The sequence below is a fragment of the Mixophyes fleayi genome, chromosome 4, assembly GCF_038048845.1.
Source record: "Mixophyes fleayi isolate aMixFle1 chromosome 4, aMixFle1.hap1, whole genome shotgun sequence".
NCBI classification, from domain to species: domain Eukaryota; kingdom Metazoa; phylum Chordata; class Amphibia; order Anura; family Limnodynastidae; genus Mixophyes; species Mixophyes fleayi.
In genome coordinates this window covers 339,098,226-339,124,729 of record NC_134405.1, presented here as the reverse complement: position 1 = coordinate 339,124,729, position 26,504 = coordinate 339,098,226, and the positions used below count along the sequence as shown (strand labels likewise).

Here is a 26,504-nt window from a genome sequence, read left to right as displayed (position 1 = left end):
GGTAAAATTACCTCACGAAAATGAGTTTGACCCCTCAACACGTAAATTTAGCCTTTACTACCCCTCCCACGGGGGGAAGGGGGGATGATGGAAGTTAACTGACTTCACTATTCTATTTTTTTTGTCAAATAATGTCAGTAAACCAAATTTCAGGTCAATTGGATGAGTCCTTTCTGAGAAAATAGTTTTTTCCACACACACACACTAACACACATCGCTACACATGTGTGTTCATGAGGTAAAACTACCTCACGAAAATGAGTTTGAGCCCTCAACTCGTAAATTTAGCCTTTACTACCCCTCCCACGGGGAGAAGGGGGGATGATGGAAGTTAACTGACTTCACTATTCTAATTTTTTTGTCAAATAATGTCAGTATACCAAATTTCAGGTCAATTGGATGAGCCCTTTCTGAGAAAATAGTTTTTTCCACACACACACACAAACACACGCTGCTAGGCTTTTACTTTTATATATTAGATAATGCTAAGTATTTAGTAGGTCAGTGTATAACTCCGCCCAGCAGGTGGCGCTGCAGCTTGTTTTTCTTCCCCACACACAGACTAACACACGCCGCTAGGCTTTTATATTATAGATATAGATATATAGATATATATAGTACATTTTATGTTTGTATTAATTCTTTATTATTCTTTTATTATATTGTTGCTACAATATATGTGATTTTTAAAAAGAGATTGAATCAAATAAATTGCAATATCATCATAAACATTTTATATAGTAAAGTGTATTATAGATAGGTATTGTAAAATTAATTTAAAGATAGGGATCTTCTCATATGAATATTATTTTAATTACAGTAAAACTAAATACAATGATGCAAATAGATAAATGTAAAGGAAAACTTATTTTCTGTCTGTGTGATTTATTTGATTATTGATATATCTACTAAGATAGTTTCACTTCTCCATTTGTTTGCATCTGAACACTTTAATTGCTAAACACATCTGTGCTCATTAACTGACACACCTGATTGGTCTATGCATAGTTAAATACACAGAGGTGCTTAGACTTTTCCTTCAGATGAAAGTGCTGCATTGCACAGAAACGCGTCAAGGTGCTGGGAGGGGGGGGGGTCTCTGTTTTAAAATGCGATAAATTGGTGCATTGCAAGTTTGAAAGCACCCTCGAGAAACCATCTATATTGTCTCAATAAAGACTAATGAGACGCTGGATGAAAATCTACCAAACTGCCTTGTTAATGTATTATATGTCATATACTGTTCTAATTAAATGTATTTTTATACTTTTTAAGGAGTTGTGATACTAATGTAATTTTAAAGAGCTTATCATAGAATATTTAGCGCAGTCCCTGATTTTCTCCATATATGTTACCGTCATCTGTTTTATTAAAATATCAAAGCGCCATTTATTTGTGGGACGGCGGTATGGTCACATTGGTACATTTTATTTGCGTTGGTATGGAGGTAACTTTTGTAACGTGAAGAACAGGCTCTGCGGGTCCTGGAAAAGCTCCAGCCCTTCAAGCTCATTTAAATCCCTTGGTGTAGACCTATCAAACATTCCTAAAAGGAAAAGGGGAAGTGTTGCCCATAGCAACCAATTAGATTCTAACTATCATGTTCTAGAATGTACTAGATAAATCGTAGCTGCAATTTGATTGGCTGCCATAGGCAACACCTCCATTGTCTTGGAACACTCTCAGTCGCCCAGCTCCTCCCATCATACAATCTGCAGTCCTGTACTTAATGGTAACTTGACCCGCTAAGACATGCATGAACCTGTAGAAACAGGTTGGAATATAGGCCTGTGATATCACCAAGCGGCTCTTGGTCTATGGGCCATTTTTGTAGCTTCGTAAAGGAGCCTTATTGAGTAAGGTCCAATCGTTGACATTTGACGAGGGGGGGGGGGGGCAAGATTGTTTTTGTAAGAAGTGGACTTTCACAGGGGTCCAATCTCTAACATGCATCAATTTCAACACTCACCCTCGGGCCACAGCTCGGACGCCCCGCAATTCAGCCGCATCACCATGGGGGCGTACACCATCTTGCCCTCCACGGTGTGGGTCCGGACAGAGTCAATGATGGATGGAGGAAACTGCATGTGAAGGTCGCAGAGAAAGAGGATGCTGTGCGGGTTCTGGGAGTGAGAGGGGGAAGAATCTCTGTAATTAAATGGAGCTCGGATATCATTAAAGAGACTTACCAGGTCCAGGATAAAAAAAAAATTGTCCTGTTATATTCTTTAAAACTAGATTAATTAACACACACGCACACACACATTTTCCAAGACTGATTCTCAATTTGAGAATGGGACATGGAATACAACTTCCACACTATCTCAGTTACATAGATGTCTATCTCAGGTACATAGATCTGCTGTTTCAGATACATAGACGTAGCTCGATGTAGGGTCTCAGGTACATAGATGTCCTGTCTCAGGTACGTAGACGTCCTGTCTCAGGTAAATAGACGTCCTGTCTCAGGTACGTAAACGTCCTGTCTCAGGTACGTAAACGTCCTGTCTCAGGTAAATAGACGTCCTGTCTCAGGTACGTAGACGTCCTGTCCCAGATATGTAGACGTCCTGTCTCAGGTATGTAGACGTCCTGTCTCAGGTACATAGAGGTCCTGTCTCAGTTACATAGACGTCCTGTCTCAGGTACATAGACGTCCTGTCTCAGGTACATAGACGTCCTGTCTCAGGTACGTAGACATCCTGTCTCAGTTACATAGACGTCCTGTCTCAGTTACATAGACGTCCTGTCTCAGGTAAGTAGACGTCCTGTCTCAGGTAGGTAGACGTCCTGTCTCAGGTACATAGATGTCCTGTCTCAGTTACATAGACGTCCTGTCTCAGGTACATAGACGTCCTGTCTCAGTTTCATAGATGTTCTGTCTCAGTTACATCAAATTCCTGTCTCAGTTACATAGACGTCCTGTCTTAGGTACATAGACGTCCTGTCTGTTACATAGATGTTCTGTCTCAGTTACATAGAATCCATGTCTCAGGTACATAGATGTTCTGTCTCAGTTATATAGAATTCCTGTCTCAGTTACATAGAATTCCTGTCTCAGGTACATAGATGTCCTGTCTCAGTTACATAGATGTTCTGTCTCAGTTAAATAGAATTCCTGCCTCAGTTACATAGAAGTCCTGCCTCAGTTACATAGAATTCCTGCCTCAGTTACATAGAATTCCTGCCTCAGTTACATAGAACTCCTGTCTCAGTTACATAGACGTCCTGTCTCAGTTACATTGATGTCCTCTTTAAGCCAAACATGTCTGTTCAATTATAGGTTTATTGATGTCTCATTGGCTCACCTTTACTAGGTTTATCCCAGCCTGTAGTCCTGCAGACCGTTCAAAATTTCCATCCAGTTTTGCAAATTGGTATCTGTAAAGAGAGGGATAGCGTATTACGATACTGAATGTTATAAATGGGGTGGAGGAAAGATGCAGATAGGCCGGCAGAAGCCGTATAACTCCTTAGACTGTGCGTATAATCTCTCTCTCAAGCACACATAAGAGATGATGCACAATTCGATAATCACCGGAATACACAAATCATTTACCCCACCCCACCCCCTCTTATGTACTCAACCACAGAGTATGAAGACCTCAATGCCAGTGATCACAATAGACCTCTATTAAAATTATGGGAAAAGCCAAACCAGAAATTGGAATGTCTGAGAGTTGTCAATATTTAGATGAAACTTTCAGCCAATATTTAGAAAAACAACTGTAAAGGAACAGAAAATACTGGTCTATCTCCAGGTCTAAAACCCGTCAATGTGTACTGAACCTCTTCATCGTCACCTGGGTATACGTGACTGTTTCAGCGTAGCCTCCACATCAAGGTCTGTACTACTGAAGTCCACAATGATGACACTGAAAAAGGAGTCCAGGGTAGACCGATGTAGGGCCTCCATGTCCCAGATAAACTTCTGCACCCACCGAGCCTGGTTCTTCACTAAGAACGAATAAACAGTTCACAGCCGGAAAAAGTTAATACTAAAAAGAAGTTCATAATAAATTAATTCCAAATCAACTTGTATTCAACTGGAAGATAGGAGTTAAATAATAAGTAGGTGTGGACGTCCATGTAAGTACAAATTGGACAGTAAATATTACAATTTTATATATTTGTTATTTCTTGTATTTAGCTGCAAACACGGTTTCCCCCTACCTCACTCACACTCACTCTCACATACCACACTCACCTGGCAATATAAAATAAACCATAGCTTGTGGGTTCCAGATCAGCCCGGAAGGCCAGCACAGCTCGGGCAGCCTCTCATTGCCCATCAGCCTCCGACCTGCCCCCCACATCTTATTCCTCATGTCCATCTCCTGCTCCCGATCTTCCTTGGTCAATCCCGTCCAGCCGGGGGCAAAGACGTACTGAGCAAACCTCACGATACGGTTGGACCTGTCTCTTAGCTCCAGTTCTAGAAAATAGCGGCTCCCTCGAATGTAGTCCAGATGTTTTTCAACATTAATGATTCTCTTGAGCTGGTACTTTCTGCAGGAACAAACAAAATTAAATAAATGCAATTAATGCAAGGGGTCTAAAAAGCAAAACACATCATTTGATTGTACACTACCCAGGCCTGGATTTATACTTATAAATAGGAAATATCATATCATAGTATCAAAACTTCTGTCTGCTTCATTTTTAGTTATAGCTTTTGATCCTTCCCACTAAAGACACCTCCGCATTCTCCCGGCCATTGAACCTGCCCTCTCTCTCTCTTCTTATTATGGATTCACCGTTACTGCCCTCCCTCGCTGTTAACCAAGAGCCTGCTGACCTAATTTCCCACTTTGTTACACTTTCCTGGACCTAGGACTGTAGGACTTTAGAGGCAAACTCTCTCTATACATTACTGGATGTCATTTAATTAGCACAAAATGTTTGGTCCTCAGCGAAAATACAGCTTTGGGCCAACCATGCTCCTCGAAGCGAAGTTAGATTCTTTTCATGAGCTAATGGGGTGGAGAGGGCGCAAGATCAAGGCCATTAACCCTCCAAAAAGGACTTTTGTTCTGCACCAGCTCAGAGATACCGGAGATCTTGCACCTGATTCAGAGTGGAACACAAGAATTGCATGCAAGTATATTCATATTTTTCCCAGCATTCTCTCAGACACTGACGTCCAACTTGCTAACATGTACAAAATGTTTTCTTTTTAAACGTTAAAAACATAACTGCTATTAAGCATCTTTTAAATTAGCTATTATTTTTATTTAAGCTGAGTTTGATCTAAACTCTTTACTTTGACTTTACTTTCATACATCTCCAGCAATGGAGGTGTGGGGAATACAAGACGGCACAAAAATTGTGGCCTAGGGTTGTAGAAAATGAAAAGCCAGGCCTGGGTCGTTTTATTACTTCGTACGTGCTATTTTTTTCCAAAAGACCCAGTTTCTCCCAATTTCACCCCACGTTCCTTCCACTCTTAGTGGAGGTCCCAAGTTCTCACCCTTTATGCCACTGGTTGAGTTTTCTCATAAAAGAGCCGACTATGCTCACTGCCTCTTTTTCCTTGAACAGGAGATTTCCCGATGTGTTACAGTGAAGGTCAATGTAATCTGACCGGACAACCTGGAAATCAGTCTGTCCCACGTGGAAAGTACGATTCCATAAAACAGGCTGCTCGAAAACAAATGGGTACTCAAGTTCCTCATCCTCCTCATCCTCATCAGGATCATTGCCTTGATATCGTTGATCCTCATCCTCCTGAGAGTTTTGGATATTATCGTCTTGCCTTTCACCTTTACTTTGCTCTAGACCTCGAGCTTCACCATCACCTAGTTCAGGATTTGGTCTTCTCATATCAGCTTGATGTAAAACCTCTCCTTTGGCCCCACCCGGTTCAGTATGCTTTCCCCTCTCTCGTAGTTCAACCCTCTGTCTCCTGTTCTGACCTTGTTTAGTTTCTGCTCTCCCCTCTTGGTCTTGCTCAATTCCCTCTCTTCTTCTCTCATCTGGTTCAATGTTTCGTCTTTTCCCTTGACCTTGTTCGAAGCCCAGCATTCTATTCTGAGTTACTTGAGGGGTTTCGATTACCTTTCCAATATTTCGAAGCCCCTGTGTTTTACCCTCACTTGGTCCAAGTTCTGGCATTGTCCTCTTAACTTCCTGATGTTCCTGCCTCCCATCCTCACCTAGTCTGAGCCTCTTAGCAAAACCAAGATTAAACCCCTGTGTTGTGTTTTCACCATGTCCAGGTCTGTCAACTTGTTGAAATCGTTGCATTAAAAGTTGATTAATATCAGGCCTTTGTTCAAGTTTATCATCCCTGTTAGGTTCTTGTATTCTTTGTTCAATGTCAGGTCTCTGCGTTACCCTATCTTGGGCAAAATTCTTCTTCTTTTTATGACGTAATTTAGTCTTTGGCATCTCATTGTCATCTGGTTTCCCATCTACATCTTTAGTAGACCTTGATACATTTCTCTTGTTCCAGTTGGGTCTCTCCCTTCTATCTTGCTCCCTCCACTCATCATGAAGATCAGGCTCTTGCCTCACGCCTTCAGCTTCTCTAGGCCTGTGCCGAAACTTTCCTTCCTGCATAGACTCTTCCCGTCTCATCCCAACTAATTTCTGATCCAGCACATTGGACTTTAAATCTGGTCCTTTGTTCACAATTTGGTGTGATTCTTCTGTCCTATTACTAATTATCTGGATGTCTTGCTTGATGATGTTTCCCAACAATTGTGGATTACTCTTCAGCCCACCTACGATTGGCATTTGTAGAGTCCCATCCCCTAACGTAGACGTTATCCTTCGTCTGTCGTTATGTTGCAGACTTTGGTTCATGTTGGTCCTCTTCTGATCCACCATCTCTTGATTCTGTCTTTCTCTATTTCTTTCCTTCCCGTCTCTCTCCTGTCCATTTGACATGTTTTTCTGCTTCTTATTCTCAGTCTGATTGCCGACATGGTCAATGTAGTCTGTGGTTTGAAGGTGAGCACGTTTCCGCTTACGGTATCTAGAGCCTCGGCTGGCACGGGTCTTTCGTCTCTTTCGTATGGATGACTGGCTCACGCTGTGATTTGAGATGTTTGGTTCTGGATATTTCTGACTATCCATGTTCAGAATGTTGGATGTAGGAGGTGCATCTAAGTTCTGGATGGGTTCCTGGGGTTGACCTCTGTTTTGAGTTGACCTCTGTTTTGGTCGTTCACCTTCATTAACCTCTACAACAAAGAAAAGCTTTCTCTGCTTCATGATTTCATCTTCACTGGGCTCTTCCAATTCTTGCTCTTCTCTATCCACAACATGACCCTCTATTTCTCCATACTGGAAATCAGAGGGGTTGTAGTCCTCCGGCCAACCTGTTATTTAGAAAGGAAAATACTTATTTTAGAAACAATCCATCCTTTGTGAGGCTCTCCTATCCATGCAAAATAAGGGTATTACCATTCCTGACTGCATCATTCAAAGGTTATATATGGAAAATCCTGACTTACGGGTGTCCCTTTATCTTGTGCTATCTAAAGAAATGACGCGTAGACCAACGAGGAAGAAACACAACCTCAGCTTTAATTACTTAACTACATATCAGGAAAATGGTACACATGAACGAAATTAGTTAAATCAACAAACCAAATATCTGTATCACGTAGACACCACAACAAAGCCTGTGGGACTATAGACAGAGAGGTAGTTTAATCTAAAAAAAAAGAAGTTAATATGGTGGTTCACCTAAACAGTCCTCCATGTACACACAATATCCCTGCTATGTACCTGGATGATCATCTGGTCTAGTCTCTGGGTGGTCTATTTTCATGTATCTGTTATATCGCAATCTGTGAGATAAGAGAAAAAGATTTAGTGCAATATCAATTGTGACCTTCTTATAGTTTTATATTATTGTTGTTGTTGTTGTTGATTTGTAAGGCGCCACGGTGCTCTGCAGCGCTGTACAGTAGGAAAACACTATGTACATAAAACAGGGACATACAAGGTAGTCAAAATAAATGCAGACATGAAAACAAAGGGTAGGGAGGACCCTGCTCATTAGAGAGCTGACATTGTAAGTGGAAGAGGCCACAGCTGAAACAAGAGGAGCGAGTGTGGCTCAGAGTGGAGATTGGGATAGTTGTGAGGGGGCATTAGTGTGAGTAGTATAGGTTGGAGTAGGGTAAGCTGTAATAAGAGATGGACTTCTAGAGAGTGTATAAAGATTTGAAGAGTGTTTTAGAGTCTGATTGCGAGTGATAAGGAATTCTATACATGAGTAGTGGCAAAAGAGAAGACTTTTAGGGATGAGCGAGAGGTGGTTATCAGAGATAAAGTGAGAAGCCGGTTAGAGGTATTTCTAAGAGGGAGAGTATTTTGAGACGATATAAAAGATATATAAAGGGGTGATGTCAAGAGCTTTGTAGATAAGGGTGAGTAATTTGATTTGGATTCTGGAAGACACAGGGAGCCAGTGTAGGAATTTGCAGAGAGGAATTCCAAAAGGAGGTTGCAGTAGTCAAGGCGGGAGATGATGAGAGAGTGGGTAAGAGATTCGGTGTCATCTTGGGTAAAAAAAGTGAGATTTCTGGCAATATCTGTAAGGTGGAAGCGACAGGACTGGGAGAGAGAATGTATGTGAGGGTATAGCAGATGGTGGAGTGTAACACCAAGGTAGCAGGGTTGGGAGACCGAAAAAATTGTGGTGTCATCGAAGGTGAAGGAGAGTGGTAACTCTGGGAGGGGGAGAAGATAATAAGATCTGTTTTGGACATGTTGAGCTTTAGGTAGTGTTGGGACATCCATGTGGAAATCACAAGGACACGGTTAATTACACGAGATAATACAGAAGGGGAGAGGTAGATTAGGATGTTGTCAGCATAGAGGCAGTAGCTGAGTAAGCAAATTAGTTCCCACTAAAGAAGAGGTGTTTAGTGAGAAAAGCAGAGCTCGAGAACAGAGACTTGTGGGACCCCAATGAATAGTGAGGTGCAGGGGAGAATGTGCCAGAGGAAGAGACACTAAAGGAGATGCTATAAGAGCGGTTCGATAGGTAGGAGGCGAACTAGGGAAGAACTATGTCATGAAGGACAATGGAGCGAAGGGTGAGCAAGAAAAAGGTCCAGGAAAATGAGTTTGGAGAAGTGACCGTCACACATATAATTAGTTACACTACACACTCAGACTCTGACATGCTGGTGAGATGTTATAGGATCAGAGGGACTGACTCACCTGTTACTGTACCGTGTGTGCTCCTGGTACATACATGCAGTGTCCTTTTCCATGTGACTGAGGCGTGTATAATCGTTTGGATACAGGTATGTGAGGTGAACCTGTCAGAGTGCAGATAGATAGATATGAGATAGATATGAGATAGACAGACAGACAGACAGACAGACATTAGATACATAGACAATCACTTACAAACTGAAGCCCCTGGTAGCGCTGCAGAGGATATCCTTCCACCAGATAGCTGGGCCTATACGTGCAGGTGGGCAGGACACTGAGTAATCGGTTCATAGGCAGAAGGGGGACTGTAACAGAGAGTGTCAGTGATAAAAATGGAACATAAAACTTTAATGTACTGGTTTGTATGCACCTTCCTGCAACATTTACTAAATACATTGCTGCATCTTTTTTGTCTTTCTTCTGTGCTTTACATCCATGTATTTATATAATAATTTTTGTTACACTGTGTTTGAACTGTTCATCTAGTCTACAGCTTCTAGTCTAGTCTCCATCTTCTATTTTCTAGCTTTTAGTATAGTCTCCAGCATTTAGTTTAGTCTTCTAATCTATTTTCCAGGGTCTAATCCAGTGTCCAGCTTCTAGTCTCCAGCTTCTAGCCTAGTCTCCAGCTTTTAGCCTCCAGCTTCTAGCCTAGTCTCCAGCTTCTAGCCTCCAGCTTCTAGTTTAGTCTCCAGCTTCTAGCCTCCAGATTCTAGTCTCCAGCTTCTAGCCTAGTCTCCAGCTTCTAGTCTCCAGCTTCTAGCCTAGTCTCCAGCTTCTAGTCTCCAGCTTCTAGCCTAGTCTCCAGCTTCTATTTCCAGCTTCTAGCCTAGTCTCCAGCTTCTAGTCTTCAGCTTCTAGTCTAGTCTCCAGCTTCTAGTCTCCAGCTTCTAGCCTAGTCTCCTGCTTCTAGTCTTCAGCTTCTAGTCTAGTCTCCAGCTTCTAGTCTAGTCTCCAGCTTCTAGTCTAGTATCCAGCTTCTAGTCTCTTCACTTCCTGGCCAACCAATGGACATTATCAGCCAACAGTCAGATTCTGATCTGTCAGGATGGGGCCAGACCTCGCTCCATATTCTTACAATTTGGTTGTGTCGATTGGAGAACGTTAGTGATTTACTCACCTTTGTAGAAATTGTCTCTAGGATCAGCTTTGAGCATGTCTGCGGGGTGCTGCTGGGAGCTGGGGCTGTGGTAACTTGCTTTACTCAGGGGTATTTGTGATGTGATGCCCAGGGGCAGGTTAGACTCATCTGTAGACAGAAGGTCAAGAAGGGATTGTGACACTTTTGAACAATTTCAGAGATATGCAATATATTGATCCCTAGATGTCTTAAATTTTGGGGAATTGGAATGGTGCCTACAGATTTGAGAGGGGGCGATAGACTCAATGCTCTAAATGGAGGCATGGTGGCTTAGTAGTTAGCACTACTGCCTTACAGCACTGTGGTCATGAGTTCAATTCCCAACCATGGCCTTATCTATGTGGAGTTTGTATGTTCTCCCCGTGTTTGCATGGGTTTCCTCCAGGTGCTCTGGTTTCCTCCCACACTCCAAAAACATACTGGTAGGTTAATTGGCTGCTATTAAATTGCCCTTAGTCTCTCTCGGTCTGTGTATGTTAGAGGATTTAGACTGTAAGCTCCAATGGGGCAGGGACTGATGTGAGTGAGTTCTCTGTACAGCGCTGCGGAATTGGTGGTGCTATCTAAATAGATGATGATGATGGAAGGGAGACTGTCTGGGTTTTAACTCAAGAAACACTTAAACCTCTAGGGCTCAATATTGATTTAGATTATAATGTTTTATAATTCATGGTATATGGCTGTATATTTTCATATAGTTACATATTTTTTGACACAGTTTGGGCTTCTTTAAAAATCTCCTTGCAAATTCTAGAGAGAGGGGAGAGAGAGAGAGAGAGAGAGAGAGAGAGAGATGGACGAAGAGAGAGGAAAGAGAGAGGGAAATAGAGAAAGAGAGAGAGAGAGAGAGAGAGAGAGAGAGAGAGAGGAAGAGCGAGACAGAGGAAGAGAGAGAGAGGGTAGAAAAAAAGACACACACATACAAGGGATGGAGATAGATAGATACCATGTGAATTAATTGCAACTCATGCCAGGTTTGTACTTTCTCTCCGTGATGCACGACACGTGGAACTTACCAGAGAAAAGAGACAGAAACTGTGAGTCTATGAGCGTGAAGGGAGAGTTAGGTGTTGTCGGGCGCCACTGCAAGAGAAAGCCAGATTCAACTAGAGATATACAACATGCGCGTAAACCATGCAGACAGCGTTGCTGCACACAACAAGGTGCATTGGTGCGTCTGCTCCGCGCTTTGCTCGCAGCGCCTCCTCTCTGCTCAACTTCAACCCACACTGGTTATTCAGACTTCAGCGCCTCTCCAAATGCTGCCACGTTGCTCCCTAAACTCGTACGTCTCTGTAGAAATCCGCTTGTGCACTGGATGCTTCATCACAGACCCTCACTGTCAGTCACCGTTATTACTAGTACAGTCCTTGTGAGGTGAGCAATCAGGGCCGGCACTACCATTAGGCTAATTGGGCAGCTGCCTAGGGCACCAAGGTTTAGGGGGCTGCTAAATTATTATTTTCCCTGCGGCATCACAACACTGAGCGCCAGTCACGGACAGGCAAGAAGCGCCTTCATGGCAGTGACGGGCTTGGAGTGCGGAGCAGGGCTATGATGTCTACCCGGAGCAGAAGATGAAGCCCCCACATTCCCTAACATTTGCCTGCTAAGGTAAGAAATGGGGGAGGGGGCACTCTGTCTGGTAAGGATAGAGGGTGCCTATGGCACCTAAGAACCCTGTGTCGCTTCTGGGTACAATGTATCTCTGAATATCATTTGTACTGTGCAGAATGGTTTATAAACCTTTCACAAACTTTGAAGTCCTATTGAAGTTCTAACTCGATCACCCACAAGGCAACTGAGGGCCCAAATTACTCCAACTCTTATTTATCTTTTGGCTTTTTTGACAAATGTGGGGAAGGAGCCCAAACCAGGGCCCCTGGGGGTCTTATTCCAGCTCTGATTACAAACACATCAATTTGAAAGGGAAACTAATAATAAACTCCCATTACAGGTATTTCCTCTGGCAACACCCTTAGAATCACCCATCACTAATTAATATTGTTGAATGATAAATTGATACATTTGTTACAGCATCAGGAAGAATTTTATGGTGGACAATTTATGAACAACTTTTAATTTTTCTGATATTTTTTTATTATTTTATTTTCACAATAATCACTTTCTGTTTCAGACGTCCCAAAACAGTCTCCACTCTCCCACCAGAACAGTCTCCACTCTCCCACCAGAATTCCTCCGTCCATTGTGACATCAGAGACCACGCTAATGTCAAAATATCTCTTTTATAGATCCCCACTTACCGCCAGCTCCACGTGGTCTGTGCCCGAGTCATCCTGCTTGTGTAACAGCTCAAAATAATATCTCTTAGAGGCGAACAACCTGTGAACAATATGACACAATACAACTTTAAGGGTGTTATCATCAAAATATGATTTTTTTTAGAAATGTTATGTGAGATCAAATGTGAGTGAATTTCGTCATCTATTAGTTTAGTAAACAAATTGGGTGCATGAATTTTGACGTCCCATTTTACCTTTTCATTTTAAACCCGACATCACTCCTCTTTGCTGCTGGAGGACCCTGCTCCTTCCACTATATAACTCTCTGTCTGTGGCTTCCTGCTGCCTCCATTCCCCTCCTCACATCATGTCACTGCCCCTGTCACATGCAGCCCTGTCCTCACTAACACATCACTAATCTCCTGATATACTCTGTGCTGCTGGGGAACCTGCTCCTTCCACTATATAACTCTCAGTCTGTGGCTTCCTGCTGCCTCCATTCCCCTCCTCACATCATGTCACTGCCCCTGTCACATGCAGTCCTGTCCTCACTAACACATCACTCATCTCCTGATATACTCTGTGCTGCTGGGGAACCTGCTCATTCCACTATATAACTCTCAGTCTGTGGCTTCCTGCTGCCCCCATTCCCCTCCTCACATCATGTCACTGCCCCTGTCACATGCAACCCTGTCCTCATTAACACATCACTAATCTCTTGATATTCTCTGTGCTGCTGGGGAACCTGCTCCTTTCACTATAAAACTCTCTGTCTGTGACTTCCTGCTGCCTCCATTGCCCTCCTCACATCATGTCACTGCTCCTGTCACATGCAGCCCTGTCCTCACTAACACATCACTCATCTCCTGATATACTCTGCTGCTGGGGACCCTGCTCCTTCCAGTATATAACACTCAGTCTGTGGCTTCCTGCTGCCTCCATTCCCCTCCTCACATCATGTCACTGCCCCTGTCACATGCAGCCCTGTCCTCACTAACACATCACTCATCTCCTGATGTACTCTGTGCTGCTGGGGACCCTACTCCTTCCATTATATAACTCTGTCTGTGGCTTCCTGCTGCCTCCATTCCCCTCCTCACATCATGCCACTGCCCCTGTCACATGCAGCCCTGTCCTCACTAACACATCACTCGTCTCCTGACATACTTTGTGCTGCTAAGCCCTATCACCAGCGAAATAAAAATGTTTTCTGGCAGCCTACGGTCTTGTCAGCCAGACAAACAGGGTCAACGGTGGATTGTTTATCCCACTGTCAGTTTGTGCTTGTCAGCAAGAAATTTGCGCAATTTAGGCAACACTCTGAGATTGTGGGAAGGAGTTACGTCTCCTTTACTCTACATAAACCAATAGATCCTCTAGATACCCAACAGGTTTATTTCCCCCTCGGCGTCTCACCTGACCGGTTTGGAGATCTGACTTTGGAATTTCCTGAACTCTCCGGGCGCGGTCCAGTGGTTCCCCGCCTGCGGGGACAGAAAGAGAACCGCAAAACAGAACTTCATTCATGTCTGTGTCTTTGTGTCACAGTTGTGTTAGTACAATTACAATAAATCATAAACAAAAAGTGACATAAACCCGTTATATAAAGTGTGCAGGGGACGTGTGAAATTTCGGTGTCTTTCCTATAGTTCCCCGATGTCCACGATTCAGCCAGTGTAGGGACCAGTGGTAGAATAGGGATCAGTGATCCCTGTGGAGCAGGACATTCATAGTGAATGGTAGAATGGACCGTGAACACAGGTAACAGCAGCAAGTAACGGTTATGGTCTGTCCAGAATTGGAAACGATTTGTCAACAGGGACCAAGGATTCCTATTTCGGCTGCACGGATAACGGACAAATCACTGGATGCTAATACATTTATGGAGATTCATCACAACCAGCAAAGGAAGGGTTTCTTTACAGTAAGGGCAGTCAAGATATGGAATTCATTGCCAGGGAAGGTTGTGATGGCAGATTCAATAGATATGTTTAAGAAAGGGTTAGACAAATTTTTAGCGGAAAGGTGTATCCAGGGATACGACCGTTAATTTAAAATAAAGGATAGTAGTGGATATAGGGTAAAATTGGATTGCAATATTGAGTCTGGGGGGATTTTCAAAATTGAAACAGATGGACGGTTGCTTACTCTGGATTAATTTCAAATATAAGTGCAGGATCGCAGGAGATCCAAAATAGGTTGAACTTGATGGACTGGTGTCTTTTTTCAACCTCATCAACTATGTTACTATGTTACTATGTTACTATGTATCCTGGTGGAGAGTTACCCATCACCATTCTCTCTCTCTTTTATGGCCTTATAAATGTGGGGCCTGAGTCATTAAGGAAAGTAAGGCAAAAAAAGGAGCAATTTTGCTCCTGGACAAACCACGTTACAATGCAAGGGGTGTAAATTAGTTTATTATTTGGCACACAAGTTAAATACTAGTTGTTTTGTCATGTAGCACACAAATACTTGATAGCTGTATTAATTACACTGAAATTTAAAGTTGATCTAGGACATGCCCTACCCCAACTATAAATCTGCCCCCCACATTTTACATTTACCTCCCCCTCTCATGCAACATACCGGGCCCACTCTGCACAGAAGCTGCAACTTCCCCACTGACTGGTCGTCGCTCAGCCAGAACTCTGAGTTGTCGTCTGAAGATACTGCAAACTGCACATCACCTACAGCAACCAGAGAGGGAAAGACAGAGCGTCAACTTAGTGGAGAAGATATTATGCATTGGAGACCTTAAAGGTTATTTATGTGAGGGGCAGTACATCTATATTTCACATACCGGAACGTTGATATGCCCCTTTCTTTGCGGGATTGTGGTTCCGAGTGAAATGCGTAAGGGGAAGAATGATCACATAACTTGAAACTCCATAATCCACTTTTTCCAGTTCTCATCCTACAATATTGCTCAATTTAATCTTATGCCTTAAACTAACGAGTGAGGGGACATCAGGACCATCCTTATCACCTTTAAGTATTTCAGAGTTTTTATTACACTGGCCGAAACGCGTCTAGTAATTAGGTTTTTTTTCCATATAAAGCTCGATTTCGCTCTCTAAACAATATACACAGACTCATATGACGCATTCAGAGATGGATTTTTCTACCAAAAAATGAAAATCTGCCCGTGATTGCCGTGTAAATGGTTTGTGAAGGTAATAACTCTGTAACCTTCGGCTTTTCTGTGAAGTTCTCAGGTGTGAACAGCAGGGGTCGCTGTGTTCCTCTCACTGCTTATTTGTTGGTCTTTTTCCACTGGACTGAATTTAAGCTCAATTTCCCACATAAAGGTGCGCACACGTTATAAACGCACAGTTCTGGGATTCCAACTTCTCTATATTCATATTTTATTTATATAAAAGCTACATTAGAAACATAGGTGTGGCACTACTAGTCCAAATTAATCAGTCAGTGGAACGGGAACACTTTCAACAATAGTTCATACATAAAACTGATAAGGAGGGGTGTGGCCTCTTCTCCAAAAGACTTTTTAAGTTCCGTGTCTCTCTGTTGGCACATTGAGTGTATAAAAGTCTCTATGATGATCCTTTCAACCGACAAGACAAGATCTTTTTCCTCCGTAATAAACAATTATGATGTGAAAAACATTGATCGTGGTGCAGATTCACAAAACAAACACTGGCAAAACCACATGTGTTAAACAAATGCAAAAGAAAACACACATTGTATATCAGCAACAAAAGGTTCCCTCCGTGATCAGCCCCTAAAGAAATACACTTACAAAACTTCCAGTGTTAATCGGCATATCATCTCATCATCATCACCATTTATTTATATAGCACCACTGATTCCACAGCGCTGTACAGAGAACTCACTCACACCAGTCCCTGCCCCATTGGAGCTTACAGTCTAAATTCCCTAATATACACACACACAGACTAGGGTCAATTTGATAGCAGCCAATTAACCTACCAGTATGTTTTCGGAGTGTGGGAGGAAACCGGAGCACCCAGAGGAAACCCACGCAAACACGGGGAGAACATACAAACTCTGCATAGATAAGACCATGGTCAGGAATTGAACTCATGACCCCAGTGCTGTGAGGGAGAAGTGCTAACTACTGAGCCACGGAGTATACTTCTTCCCTCTTGCATGTAGCATCCAATCAAAGAGCCCGAAAAGATGGTAAAGATTCACATGAAAATACACTCAAATCGCCATCAATGCAATATACATGTGATGGGGATAGAGCGATCCTATAAAGACATCCAGCCCCAACCAACGCGTTTCAATTGTGACAATCTTTGTCAAGACATAAGAGGTGTTCCTACATTCCTTCTTCTTATACCTAAACTGTGTCCAATCTGCCATCAGGTGTACTCTATTCCTTAAGATTTGGACCGGTTGGCATAGTAAAAGTTCCTTTATACACGTCACTTTCTTTCTCCCTTAACATTGTCTCTATTGACTAGAATGAACAAATAACAATAATATTACTCCACTTCCCATAAAACAACACATATGGAGTTGCCCCAACTGGCTACGCTGTAATCTATGGGGCAAACTCCTTAGCGGTTTTTCTACTTATGCAAAAATAATCCATTCAGATTAATATGACTCGTACAGTGCTCCTCCTTTATAAAGTATATAGAAAGGGAAGAAAACTCAAATTTCTCTTTTATCTCCCTAATCTAATAATCCGTATCCAAGATATTACTATCCAAGAATTGCTTACTCATAAAGAGCAAAGAGAGCAATAAGAACAAGAGAGTTTTGGTGGATACGGATTATCAGCGAGATCTGGATATTCTAAATTATTATATTAGATTTTTTAGAAATTATGTGAGATATAGAAGATTGGTAAAGTAACATGAAGGGGATTATACATGGTTAGGTGTAAGGAGAAGGAATCTAGGAACACCCCTTATGCCTTGACAAAGATTATCAGAATTGAAACGCGTTGGCTGGGGGTGGATGTCTCCTACCTCTGGGCCTGTACCAGCACCCGTGCCATATACCAGAATCTGGGCAAGATGCGGGGAGCACCTCCCCAACCTCAGGGTGCATCGGCAGAACGGTGAACACTGGACCATCCAAAGAACCTGATCCTTGATCCTGCCCCCTATGACACTTACATAGGCATCACCTTCCCTGCTTAGCATGCACAGCGTAGAGTGTCCTGTTGACCGCACAAGGGGACGGGGCACGGTGTAAAATTTGTGGCTCATACAAACGCAATTTTAGGCGCCCTTGAAAAGAAAAACTTCAATTGCACAAAAGTGACGCATGTAATACGGACGTCCTGATGTTCCGCACTCTGGTGAGTGATCTCAGCTCTAAATGATACTACACTGAGCAGCATTTTAGGATAAAAAATGTCATTTATTTATATGGGTGGTTGTAAAGTGGTCGGGGGCTGAAGATTGGTGCGACGTTTACACCTCCTCTGTTTACCGCTTCGCCGCAATCCTACGTCCACGATCGGATAGCAGGCTGACCATACAGGCTCACAGACAGAGTGTATAGAGTATATAGACTAACCTCCCTATACTGGTCTCAGTAATTTGGGGGTCTCAGGTTCACTTACCATCTGTAGCCGGATGGAGGTATCCGAACATGCGCAGCCCATAATTGGTCCATTGTGGAGTAATCGCCAGTTTATCGACTGTCGTGCGAATCTGCGAGAGAGGAAACACAGAGAAGCTTTCAATCCTCTGAATTTAATATCATTGAAGGATATAATTTCTCAGCTCTCTCCGGGCTGGGACCGGCCGTTAATAATCAGCAAGGGACCATTTACTGATAGATACCAATATTTTACTGAAACCTATGTAAAAAAATCACTGACAACCAGCAGTTTTACTGACGGTTATCGTCACTTCTAACAAGTTCCTTAAACCTTGATGTAGAACCTTGATGTAGAACCTTGATGTAGAACCTTGATGTAGACATTCCAGAGTATTACAAGCAGCTAATCAGTACTGGTGATAAAAAATTATCCGTGAATCCTATAAGATTCATAATTCTGATAAGACACAAAACAATTGACTTCCTAATATCTATTGATCGTATTGGTCCTTCGTTCAGTGAGGGTCACATACATGGAGAAGGTGATGGGTATCAGTGGGAACGCAGATTCTCAGACACACTTTGATCAATGTAATAAAAAGTGTCAATCACAATCTTTAAGGGGCTATAAGAGCATGCTGGCACTTGTAGTACCACAAGAGATTGTACAGAATTTCTACATTTTAACTTAATGGCACCCAACGGCCGGGGGTATTGTCATTAATAATGTTTATTTATAAGGCGCCACGAAATTCCCGCCGTGCCGTATAAAACAACATTTATATGTCTTCTATGTCTATCAATCCTACTCATTACTATATATCAATAACGTGGCTTTTCTATCTCTTCTTATCGCAGCCATAGAAAACCCATGATAATCTCAATTTAACAAGAAAACATTGTCTCCGCAACAGAGTAATACACGGACACCCCGGCATTGCGAGCTGGCGGCGGTAAGAATAATCTGACTGCTTCGCCGCGCAGTCTCGGCGCATCTGCACATGCGCAGCGGAACTGGAAGAACGTCAGGGGGAAAAAATGAAAATAAAATATTTAAAAAACTATATAAAAAAACCCATCAATTTACTAAATAAATAAAGCATTTTATTTCAATATCCTGTACTGTTGCCACCCTGAGATAGCAGTAACTATAGGGGATGGCAGCGGCGAATCGATTTGCTGGTGAGGGCTACAGCCGGCAACACCACGGCACTGGGAACCTTTAATAGATACGGAGACGCCCTGTCTTTGGTGAAAACACCTGTATTAGCTGGAGATAGGGCTTTACTCAGCTTCATCAATAAGTGAGTATTGATTGGTTTTATAGCAGAGCAGTAAACTGGCCTCGGTACAGCAATTGCTGCTATCAAATTGTATCATTTCCTTTTGTGATATTGGTTGTAAATGTGACTTTTGCTCCATATTTAAAGCTTACAGAAAAGTTCTTGCAATACGATATCTTTAAGGATTTTACCAAAGTCCCGCTCAGCAGCCGATTCCTGTGTGTGCACTGTACACGTTTTACATGGTTTACCGTCAGATCTGTGCTCTTCATCTGTCATAACCAAAGCATGGTGACGGGGATGGGGGGGGGGGCTGGGCCAAATGTCGCGATTCCATGATGATCGCACCATTTTGGATCTAATTCTGCCCACTTCACTAGGAAGAGGCTGCCATACTCTCCCGGGAATCTGGGAGACTTACCCGGAATCCGGGAGTCTCCCAGACATTACGGGAAAGTTGGCAAGTATGTCGAACAGTCGTTTATCGTGTGACTGGCCCAATAATCAGCTGAAGACCCTGCAGTGTGTACTCAGTATTACACTGCACAGGAGACAATTACTGCAGTGTAAATAATCAACATTAAGGATTAATAAGATAATGGGATGGATTTGTGACGCGGTTCTGAGCTCTCTCTCCAGGAACCGGCTGATACGAGCAGCTTTATTATGAAGTCTCTGATATTAAAGGTTGTAAAATAGCAGATAGGGATAGAACGTATCCGCAAAGAGGATCTAAGTACCTACATCCACACACATAGCGCTCACATAGATTATACAGCAGTCATGTGACACTATGGCAGTGATTATACATCAGTCATGTGACACTATACAGCAGTCATGTGACACTATAGCAGTGATTATACATCAGTCATGTGACACTATACAGCAGTCATGTGACACTATAGCAGTGATTATACATCAGTCATGTGACACTATACAGCAGTCATGTGACACTATAGCAGTGATTATACATCAGTCATCTGACACTATACAGCAGTCATGTGACACTATAGCAGTGATTATACATCAGTCATCTGACACTATACAGCAGTCATGTGACACTATAGCAGTGATTATACATCAGTCATCTGACACTATACAGCAGTCATGTGACACTATAGCAGTGATTATACATCAGTCATGTGACACTATACAGCAGTCATGTGACACTAGAGCAGTGATTATACAGCAGTCATGTGACACTATGGCAGTGATTATACATTAGTCATGTGACACTATACAGCAGTCATGTGATACTATAGCTGTGATTATACATCAGTCATGTGACACTATACAGCAGTCATGTGACACTAGAGCAGTGATTATACATCAGTCATGTGACACTATACAGCAGTCATGTGACACTATAGCTGTGATTATACATCAGTCATGTGACACTATACAGCAGTCATGTGACACTATAGCAGTGATTATACATCAGTCATGTGACACTATACAGCAGTCATGTGACACTATAGCAGTGATTATACAGGGTTAATAGTACCCCGCTGACGTGAGAGTACTGGGGTGAAGAGAGTACCTATGCAGAGGGACATGATTTAGGATGGGGTTATGTGAGGTACAGGAGTAAGGAGAGGGGTACTCAGGAGAGGTGATTAGATGCTGGTACTCACATGGGGGAAGAGAGGGAAGTGCTGGTTCCGGCGGAGCTGCTGGATGCTGCTTCCACACCAATCCTCAAACACGTGGAGATTGACCTGGCCGGAGAACTGGAGCACAAAGAGCACATTAGTATTATCCTGTACGTCCTGGCTAGCATGCAGTTCCCACCCCGCCTGCAGGGGGCACTACTGGAGGTGTCTGGTTGCAGGCAGAGATCTTCAATATAACCCCAGACGTCAATACAGATATGGTGAAACCTCCATTTACCTAACAGCCGTACAACATATATATTTATAATATAAATAAAACAATGTTATCTCTACAGTAAAATATAAAGATATTAGATAACATAGAGGAATTATGTGATCAAATTAATGACAGACGATAAAACACCCTGCGTCTCCTGTACACCTCCCAAAATCACATGCAAATAATGCCAGGTCACCCCTCTGCCTGGCACAGATGGGGAGAGTGACAGAATGAATGTTGGGGGTGTTCAGTCACCTGCGGCACCCACACACCCGACTCCGATGTATCGTCTGTGCCCGTCATTGTTCATCAATAAAAATAACTTTTTATCATATTACTTTTAATACTACAAGTGCATATTAGAGAACGTGTAACCCTATATATGTCCTGAAAGTGGTTGAACTACGGGCAGCATGGTGGCTCAGTGGTTAGCACTTCTGCCTCACAGCACTGGGGTCATGAGTTCAATTCCCAACCATGACCTTATCTGTGTGGAGTTTGTATGTACTCCCCGTGTTTGCGTGGGTTTCCTCCGGGTGCTCTGGTTTCCTCCCACACTCCAGAAACATACTGGTAGGTTAATTGGCTGCTAACAAATTGACCCTAGTCTGTCTGTCTGTCTGTGTGTGTGGGTGTATAAGAGGGAATTTAGACTGTAAGCCCCAATGGGGCTAGGACTGATGTGAGTGAGTTCTCTGTACAGCGCTGCGGAATTAGTGACTCAATATAAATCACTGATGATGATGATACCTACAATGATGCAATTATAATATTAACAAGGTGCATTGTCTAATAAATTCTGCTACATAGGACCTAATACTAATGGCTGATCAGACAGTCGCTCTGCGCTGCAATAAATAAATAAGATGACTATCAAGTGATCCCTGATAGTAATAGTTATACCAGGAAGCTACCAACCTAAGAATATTATTTATATCACAACTGTAAAAACATTTCATTGTAATATGGAATCAATGTGCGGACTAATTTCTATGAACTTGCCGTTATGGGGCCTGATTCATTAATGCGCATAAACTGCGATTTTGCGTGTATAATCCGCACAATTACTCTGCGCGCGCCCGGCGCTCCGGACCCTACGTCACAGAACGCAGCAACGTTCAGTTCACCTCTGAGCGCAAAGGACTCTAAAGGAATGTTCTATCATTAATGACTATGGGCCTGATTCATGAAGGAAAGTTAACCAAAAGTAAGTAAGGCAAAACCATGTTGCACTGGAGGGAGAGTTCACTTTAAAATGTGATGGCAGATTTATATTTGGGGTAGGGCATGTCCTAGAACAATTGCAGTGTCAAAATAAAGTTATCAAGTATTTGTGTGCTACATGGAAAAACAGCCAGTATTTATCTTATGTGCAAAATAATAAACTAATAAACTAATTTGCACCTTGCATTGTAACATGGTTTTGTCCACAAAACTTGAGTAAGAAAACTTACTCAATTTTTTGCTTAACTTTCGTTAATAATCAGGCCCATTATTATTATTATTATTATTATTATTATTATTATTATTCATAATAACAGGTAACATTAATTAAAAGGTTTTTCTTTCTGTGCGCTATTTTGTGATTGTATATTCCTGATCTGTACTGGATGTATCCTACAGTGTCTGTCAGAGCAGATGAGACCTCAGGGGCGAACAGAGGATTGTCGGGGGGGGGTTTCCCCCCCGACCCCAAAAAACCAAACACCCCCCGCGAGAGCTGCTGCGCATGCGCAGCAGCTCCGTTTCTTCAGCGCTGTCCTATACAGCAGCCGCGGCGCTGTCTAAGAAGCATCCGCGGCAGTGTTGTATACACTACAGCACCGCCGCGGACGCTTCTTTGACAGCGCCGCGGCTGCTGTATAGGACAGTGCAGCTATAGCGGCCACTTAGTTAGCGCAGGGGGGGTGGGTTCTGGAGACTCAGAAACCCCCCCTGCGTGCGCCACTGGACCTAGACCCGTATTCACCACCAGACGGATCTTCACATCCGCTCCTTGCTGAATTCTGGCGTACAGATATCCGATTTACGTGCGTTTTAAAACAAACGCTCATTGCGCCCAGTATGCGTCTCTTAATGATTCAAGCCACTGCTGTTGAACTCCTTACATATCCTGGTTTTTATATTATATAATTAAGTAGGGGGTTCAAAAAATACCCTGGATATGACAATATTTTAAACATCGGAGCGAATAATGAAATAATAAATAACCACTATATGGGTCTTCAATTAAACGATCCACTCGCTGCGCTAATATACACACAGTGGGTCTGTACTTTGTGATGTCAGAAGGGATTTTCTAAAGGTGTCTTACAATCTAAAATATATTATGTATAGACATGGTTACCAAATGTGTCCGTGTTATAGAATGTTTCAAATTGTCGTTTACTGATTATTCTTCAACCACGTTCTTATAATGGGGCAGCCTCTATAGTCACAGACAAGACAAAATGATGTCTCACTATATATATATACTTAATTCCTGTATCGCATGATGGCTATTTGGATCAGCTCAAACACTTCCATTCTAAATGGATCTTGCAGGGTCTAAGTGGCTGCTCTAAAAAGTATTCTTCAACAAATCTATAGATACATCTGAAAAGATATCTATTTAACACTGATCATAAGAGAGGACGCCGGGCTTTCCATATAGGATTTAATGCTATTACCTAGGACATTTCTGGAGTAATTACTCGTACCTTGCAAGATCCATTGAGATCCAAGGTCCCCCCCCGAAATGTTGTGCATCCCCGGCGTGGGATATAAACCAGCCGGTGATAGCCCTTGTGAGTCACAGGCTACCTGACGGTGAGTTGCCTAATCTGGAAGTATTTCCAGTGTTTGATGGAGATACCTGAGATTTGGAGACCTCTGAATGAAGTATTAGGAGGATTTAAACCTCGTACAGATGTTTTTTGAACTACAAGTTCCAGCATTCTCAGACACACAGAGGGGAGAAAAAAAGGACGATAGATAAGAGATATCAGGAGATAAGGGGACAGACTTCGATGAGCGATGGTGCTGTTAGGGATCATGGTGGTGGGGGGGATGTAAGAGGGGCCCCACATTACTGGATGGCCCCCACACAGGGAATTTTAGTTATGCCGCTGGTCTGTGGCATTATGGGTTTACATACTGTGACTGGATCACGTATAAATAACTTATGGTATAAATTTATTTAAAGGAAATAGCGCAGGGCGCTTATTTATATAATTGCCAATGCATTTACTTTTGATATTGTGTATATTTTGAGATGGGGAATTGCTATTTCTGAGACCAGGGTAGAAAACTCGCTTTTCTGTTTTACCCTTGCTAAAGGAAATACCTTATTTTTTATGTATATATCTGATACAATGAGCCTTTGTTTAGAAAGTCTGCTGTGTATTGTGATGTGGAGAAATGATTTGTTTGAGGTTTTTATCTTTCTTTGGGAATGTGTATTCTGCAACTGTTGGAATAAAAGGTCTCATGGTAATCAGGCCTTTTGATGTGTGAGGCCATTTGAAGACAGGAAGGGTTAATTAAGACCTTGCTACTAGATTTCCTTTGTCTAAAAACAAGATGCAGGACCACTGAATTTGTAAAATATAACAGATAAGTGTAAATATTGTTAGCTTTGCAACGCAAGCAAATCTATGTTTTGGTAAACAGGTTACATCCTGATTCTAAAAATAGCCTGTGTCCAAATCTGTATAAAAAGCACTGTCCTGTACACTGAAATGTATCATTCTGATGTTCCATCTGACCTGACCACTGATACCTTTAGTCAGGACACCTGAGCGAAATAACTCTTTGCTTCAAGACCCTGCTTGACAACCTCTTCAATACTGCTGTAATACAATCACACAAAAAGCCAGATCCACAATAAATTCTCAATAATCCATCTGGAACTTGCTGAATCCGCACTAAACCACCCTGATCCACATAAAGAGCTGGATTCGTCCTGGGATATTGATGATGTTAAGGATAATTTCATCCAAAGCCAATTAGTCCAGCAGGATGTTTTTGGACCCACAAGAGCACGTGAAGAACATACACACTCTACGCTCTTGGGTGGAATATAAACCCTTGGCCCAAACATTGTGAGACAGCCAGGTTAACTAATGAGTCTAAGTTCCGACGAGACAGGGACTGATGTGACTGACAGATATTCTCTGTACAGCGCTGCGGTATTGGTGTCGCTATATAACTTAACTATGATGATGATCCACAATAAATCCACCCAAGACCTCCCAGATCTTGCTGGAGGCATGTCTTCTTGGCACAAATCATCACCATCATCATCATCATCATCATCATCATCATTTAGTTATATAGCGCCAACATATTCCGTAGCGCTACATCTTCAGCTACATCTACATCTACATAGATGCTGCTGGATCCGTACCTCATTCAGACACCCAGATCCAAGACTAATTGACATAACGACTCCTAGAGCCTACTGGATCCATACATAATTCCCATATACCACCAGGATCTATACCTAATTCACACTAATGCACACAGATTATTGCCTAACACACAGGTCCTGCTGGATCCATAAATAATATAAGTACAAATATTTCCAGTTGGATCTGTGCAGCTTTGTGTATATTTAATGTGGATTTTGCGTATGACAATGCAAGCAGCTCCGGAACGTATAATTAAACATTCATTTATACTAAGCACACGGCCTATGGGAGATGAAGGCGGCATTGTCTGAGGGTAGGATGAGAATCACAGGGACAGGAAGAGCTAATCCTGGGACACCAGATACTGTACAGATAAGAGAGGATGGGATGATGGGTGGAGGGGGGTCTGTAATCAGAGCTAGAACAGGGGGCACCACTCATCTCCAAAACCCATTTACACAATGGAGAGGGGGGGGGGGGTAATCCAGCTGCAAAGAGAAAGTTTAGCGTTAATAAGAAGAAATCCCCTCCACCTTATTACAGTACACCCGGAGGCTTTTACAATGATACCTAAGTGTAGCCTCCTCCCAGCGGAGCAGAGCTGAGCCCCTTTATCTGGATGGCAGACAACGGGATAGACAGACACAGGTACAGGATAGGCAGATACGACAACCTGACCCATTGTTATCAGGGAGACATTTGTCTGCTCCGCTATCTCCCACCTTGTGACTGAACTCAATAGACTAATTGATTTCTAACAAATGTTCATGTAAAAAGGGTCATGGAATACGCTTTATATGGCAGTGTACAGTGAGCAACACCTGGATGATTCTCTGACAAGATA

General features: G+C 42.6%; 1 protein-coding gene across 2 annotated transcripts in view; it reads right to left on the bottom strand.

Moving 5' to 3' along the window:
- Positions 1-26,504, bottom strand: part of B4GALNT3 (beta-1,4-N-acetyl-galactosaminyltransferase 3) — a 51,869-nt gene that overhangs the window by 4,274 nt on the left and 21,091 nt on the right. Inside the window, exons 4-18 of one of the 2 annotated variants that reach the window (XM_075210603.1) lie at positions 21,032-21,127; positions 18,134-18,224; positions 15,154-15,254; positions 13,981-14,048; positions 12,586-12,664; positions 11,338-11,404; positions 10,301-10,429; positions 9,376-9,485; positions 9,184-9,284; positions 7,738-7,799; positions 5,471-7,325; positions 4,208-4,509; positions 3,804-3,957; positions 3,309-3,381; positions 1,970-2,123 (exon numbers count right to left, since the gene is read on the bottom strand). In XM_075210603.1, the coding sequence (XP_075066704.1) occupies positions 1,970-2,123; positions 3,309-3,381; positions 3,804-3,957; positions 4,208-4,509; positions 5,471-7,325; positions 7,738-7,799; positions 9,184-9,284; positions 9,376-9,485; positions 10,301-10,429; positions 11,338-11,404; positions 12,586-12,664; positions 13,981-14,048; positions 15,154-15,254; positions 18,134-18,224; positions 21,032-21,127 (3,442 nt within the window). The remainder of the gene's footprint in view (positions 1-1,969; positions 2,124-3,308; positions 3,382-3,803; positions 3,958-4,207; positions 4,510-5,470; positions 7,326-7,737; positions 7,800-9,183; positions 9,285-9,375; positions 9,486-10,300; positions 10,430-11,337; positions 11,405-12,585; positions 12,665-13,980; positions 14,049-15,153; positions 15,255-18,133; positions 18,225-21,031; positions 21,128-26,504) is intronic. The other variant, XM_075210604.1, reaches the window with a different exon arrangement.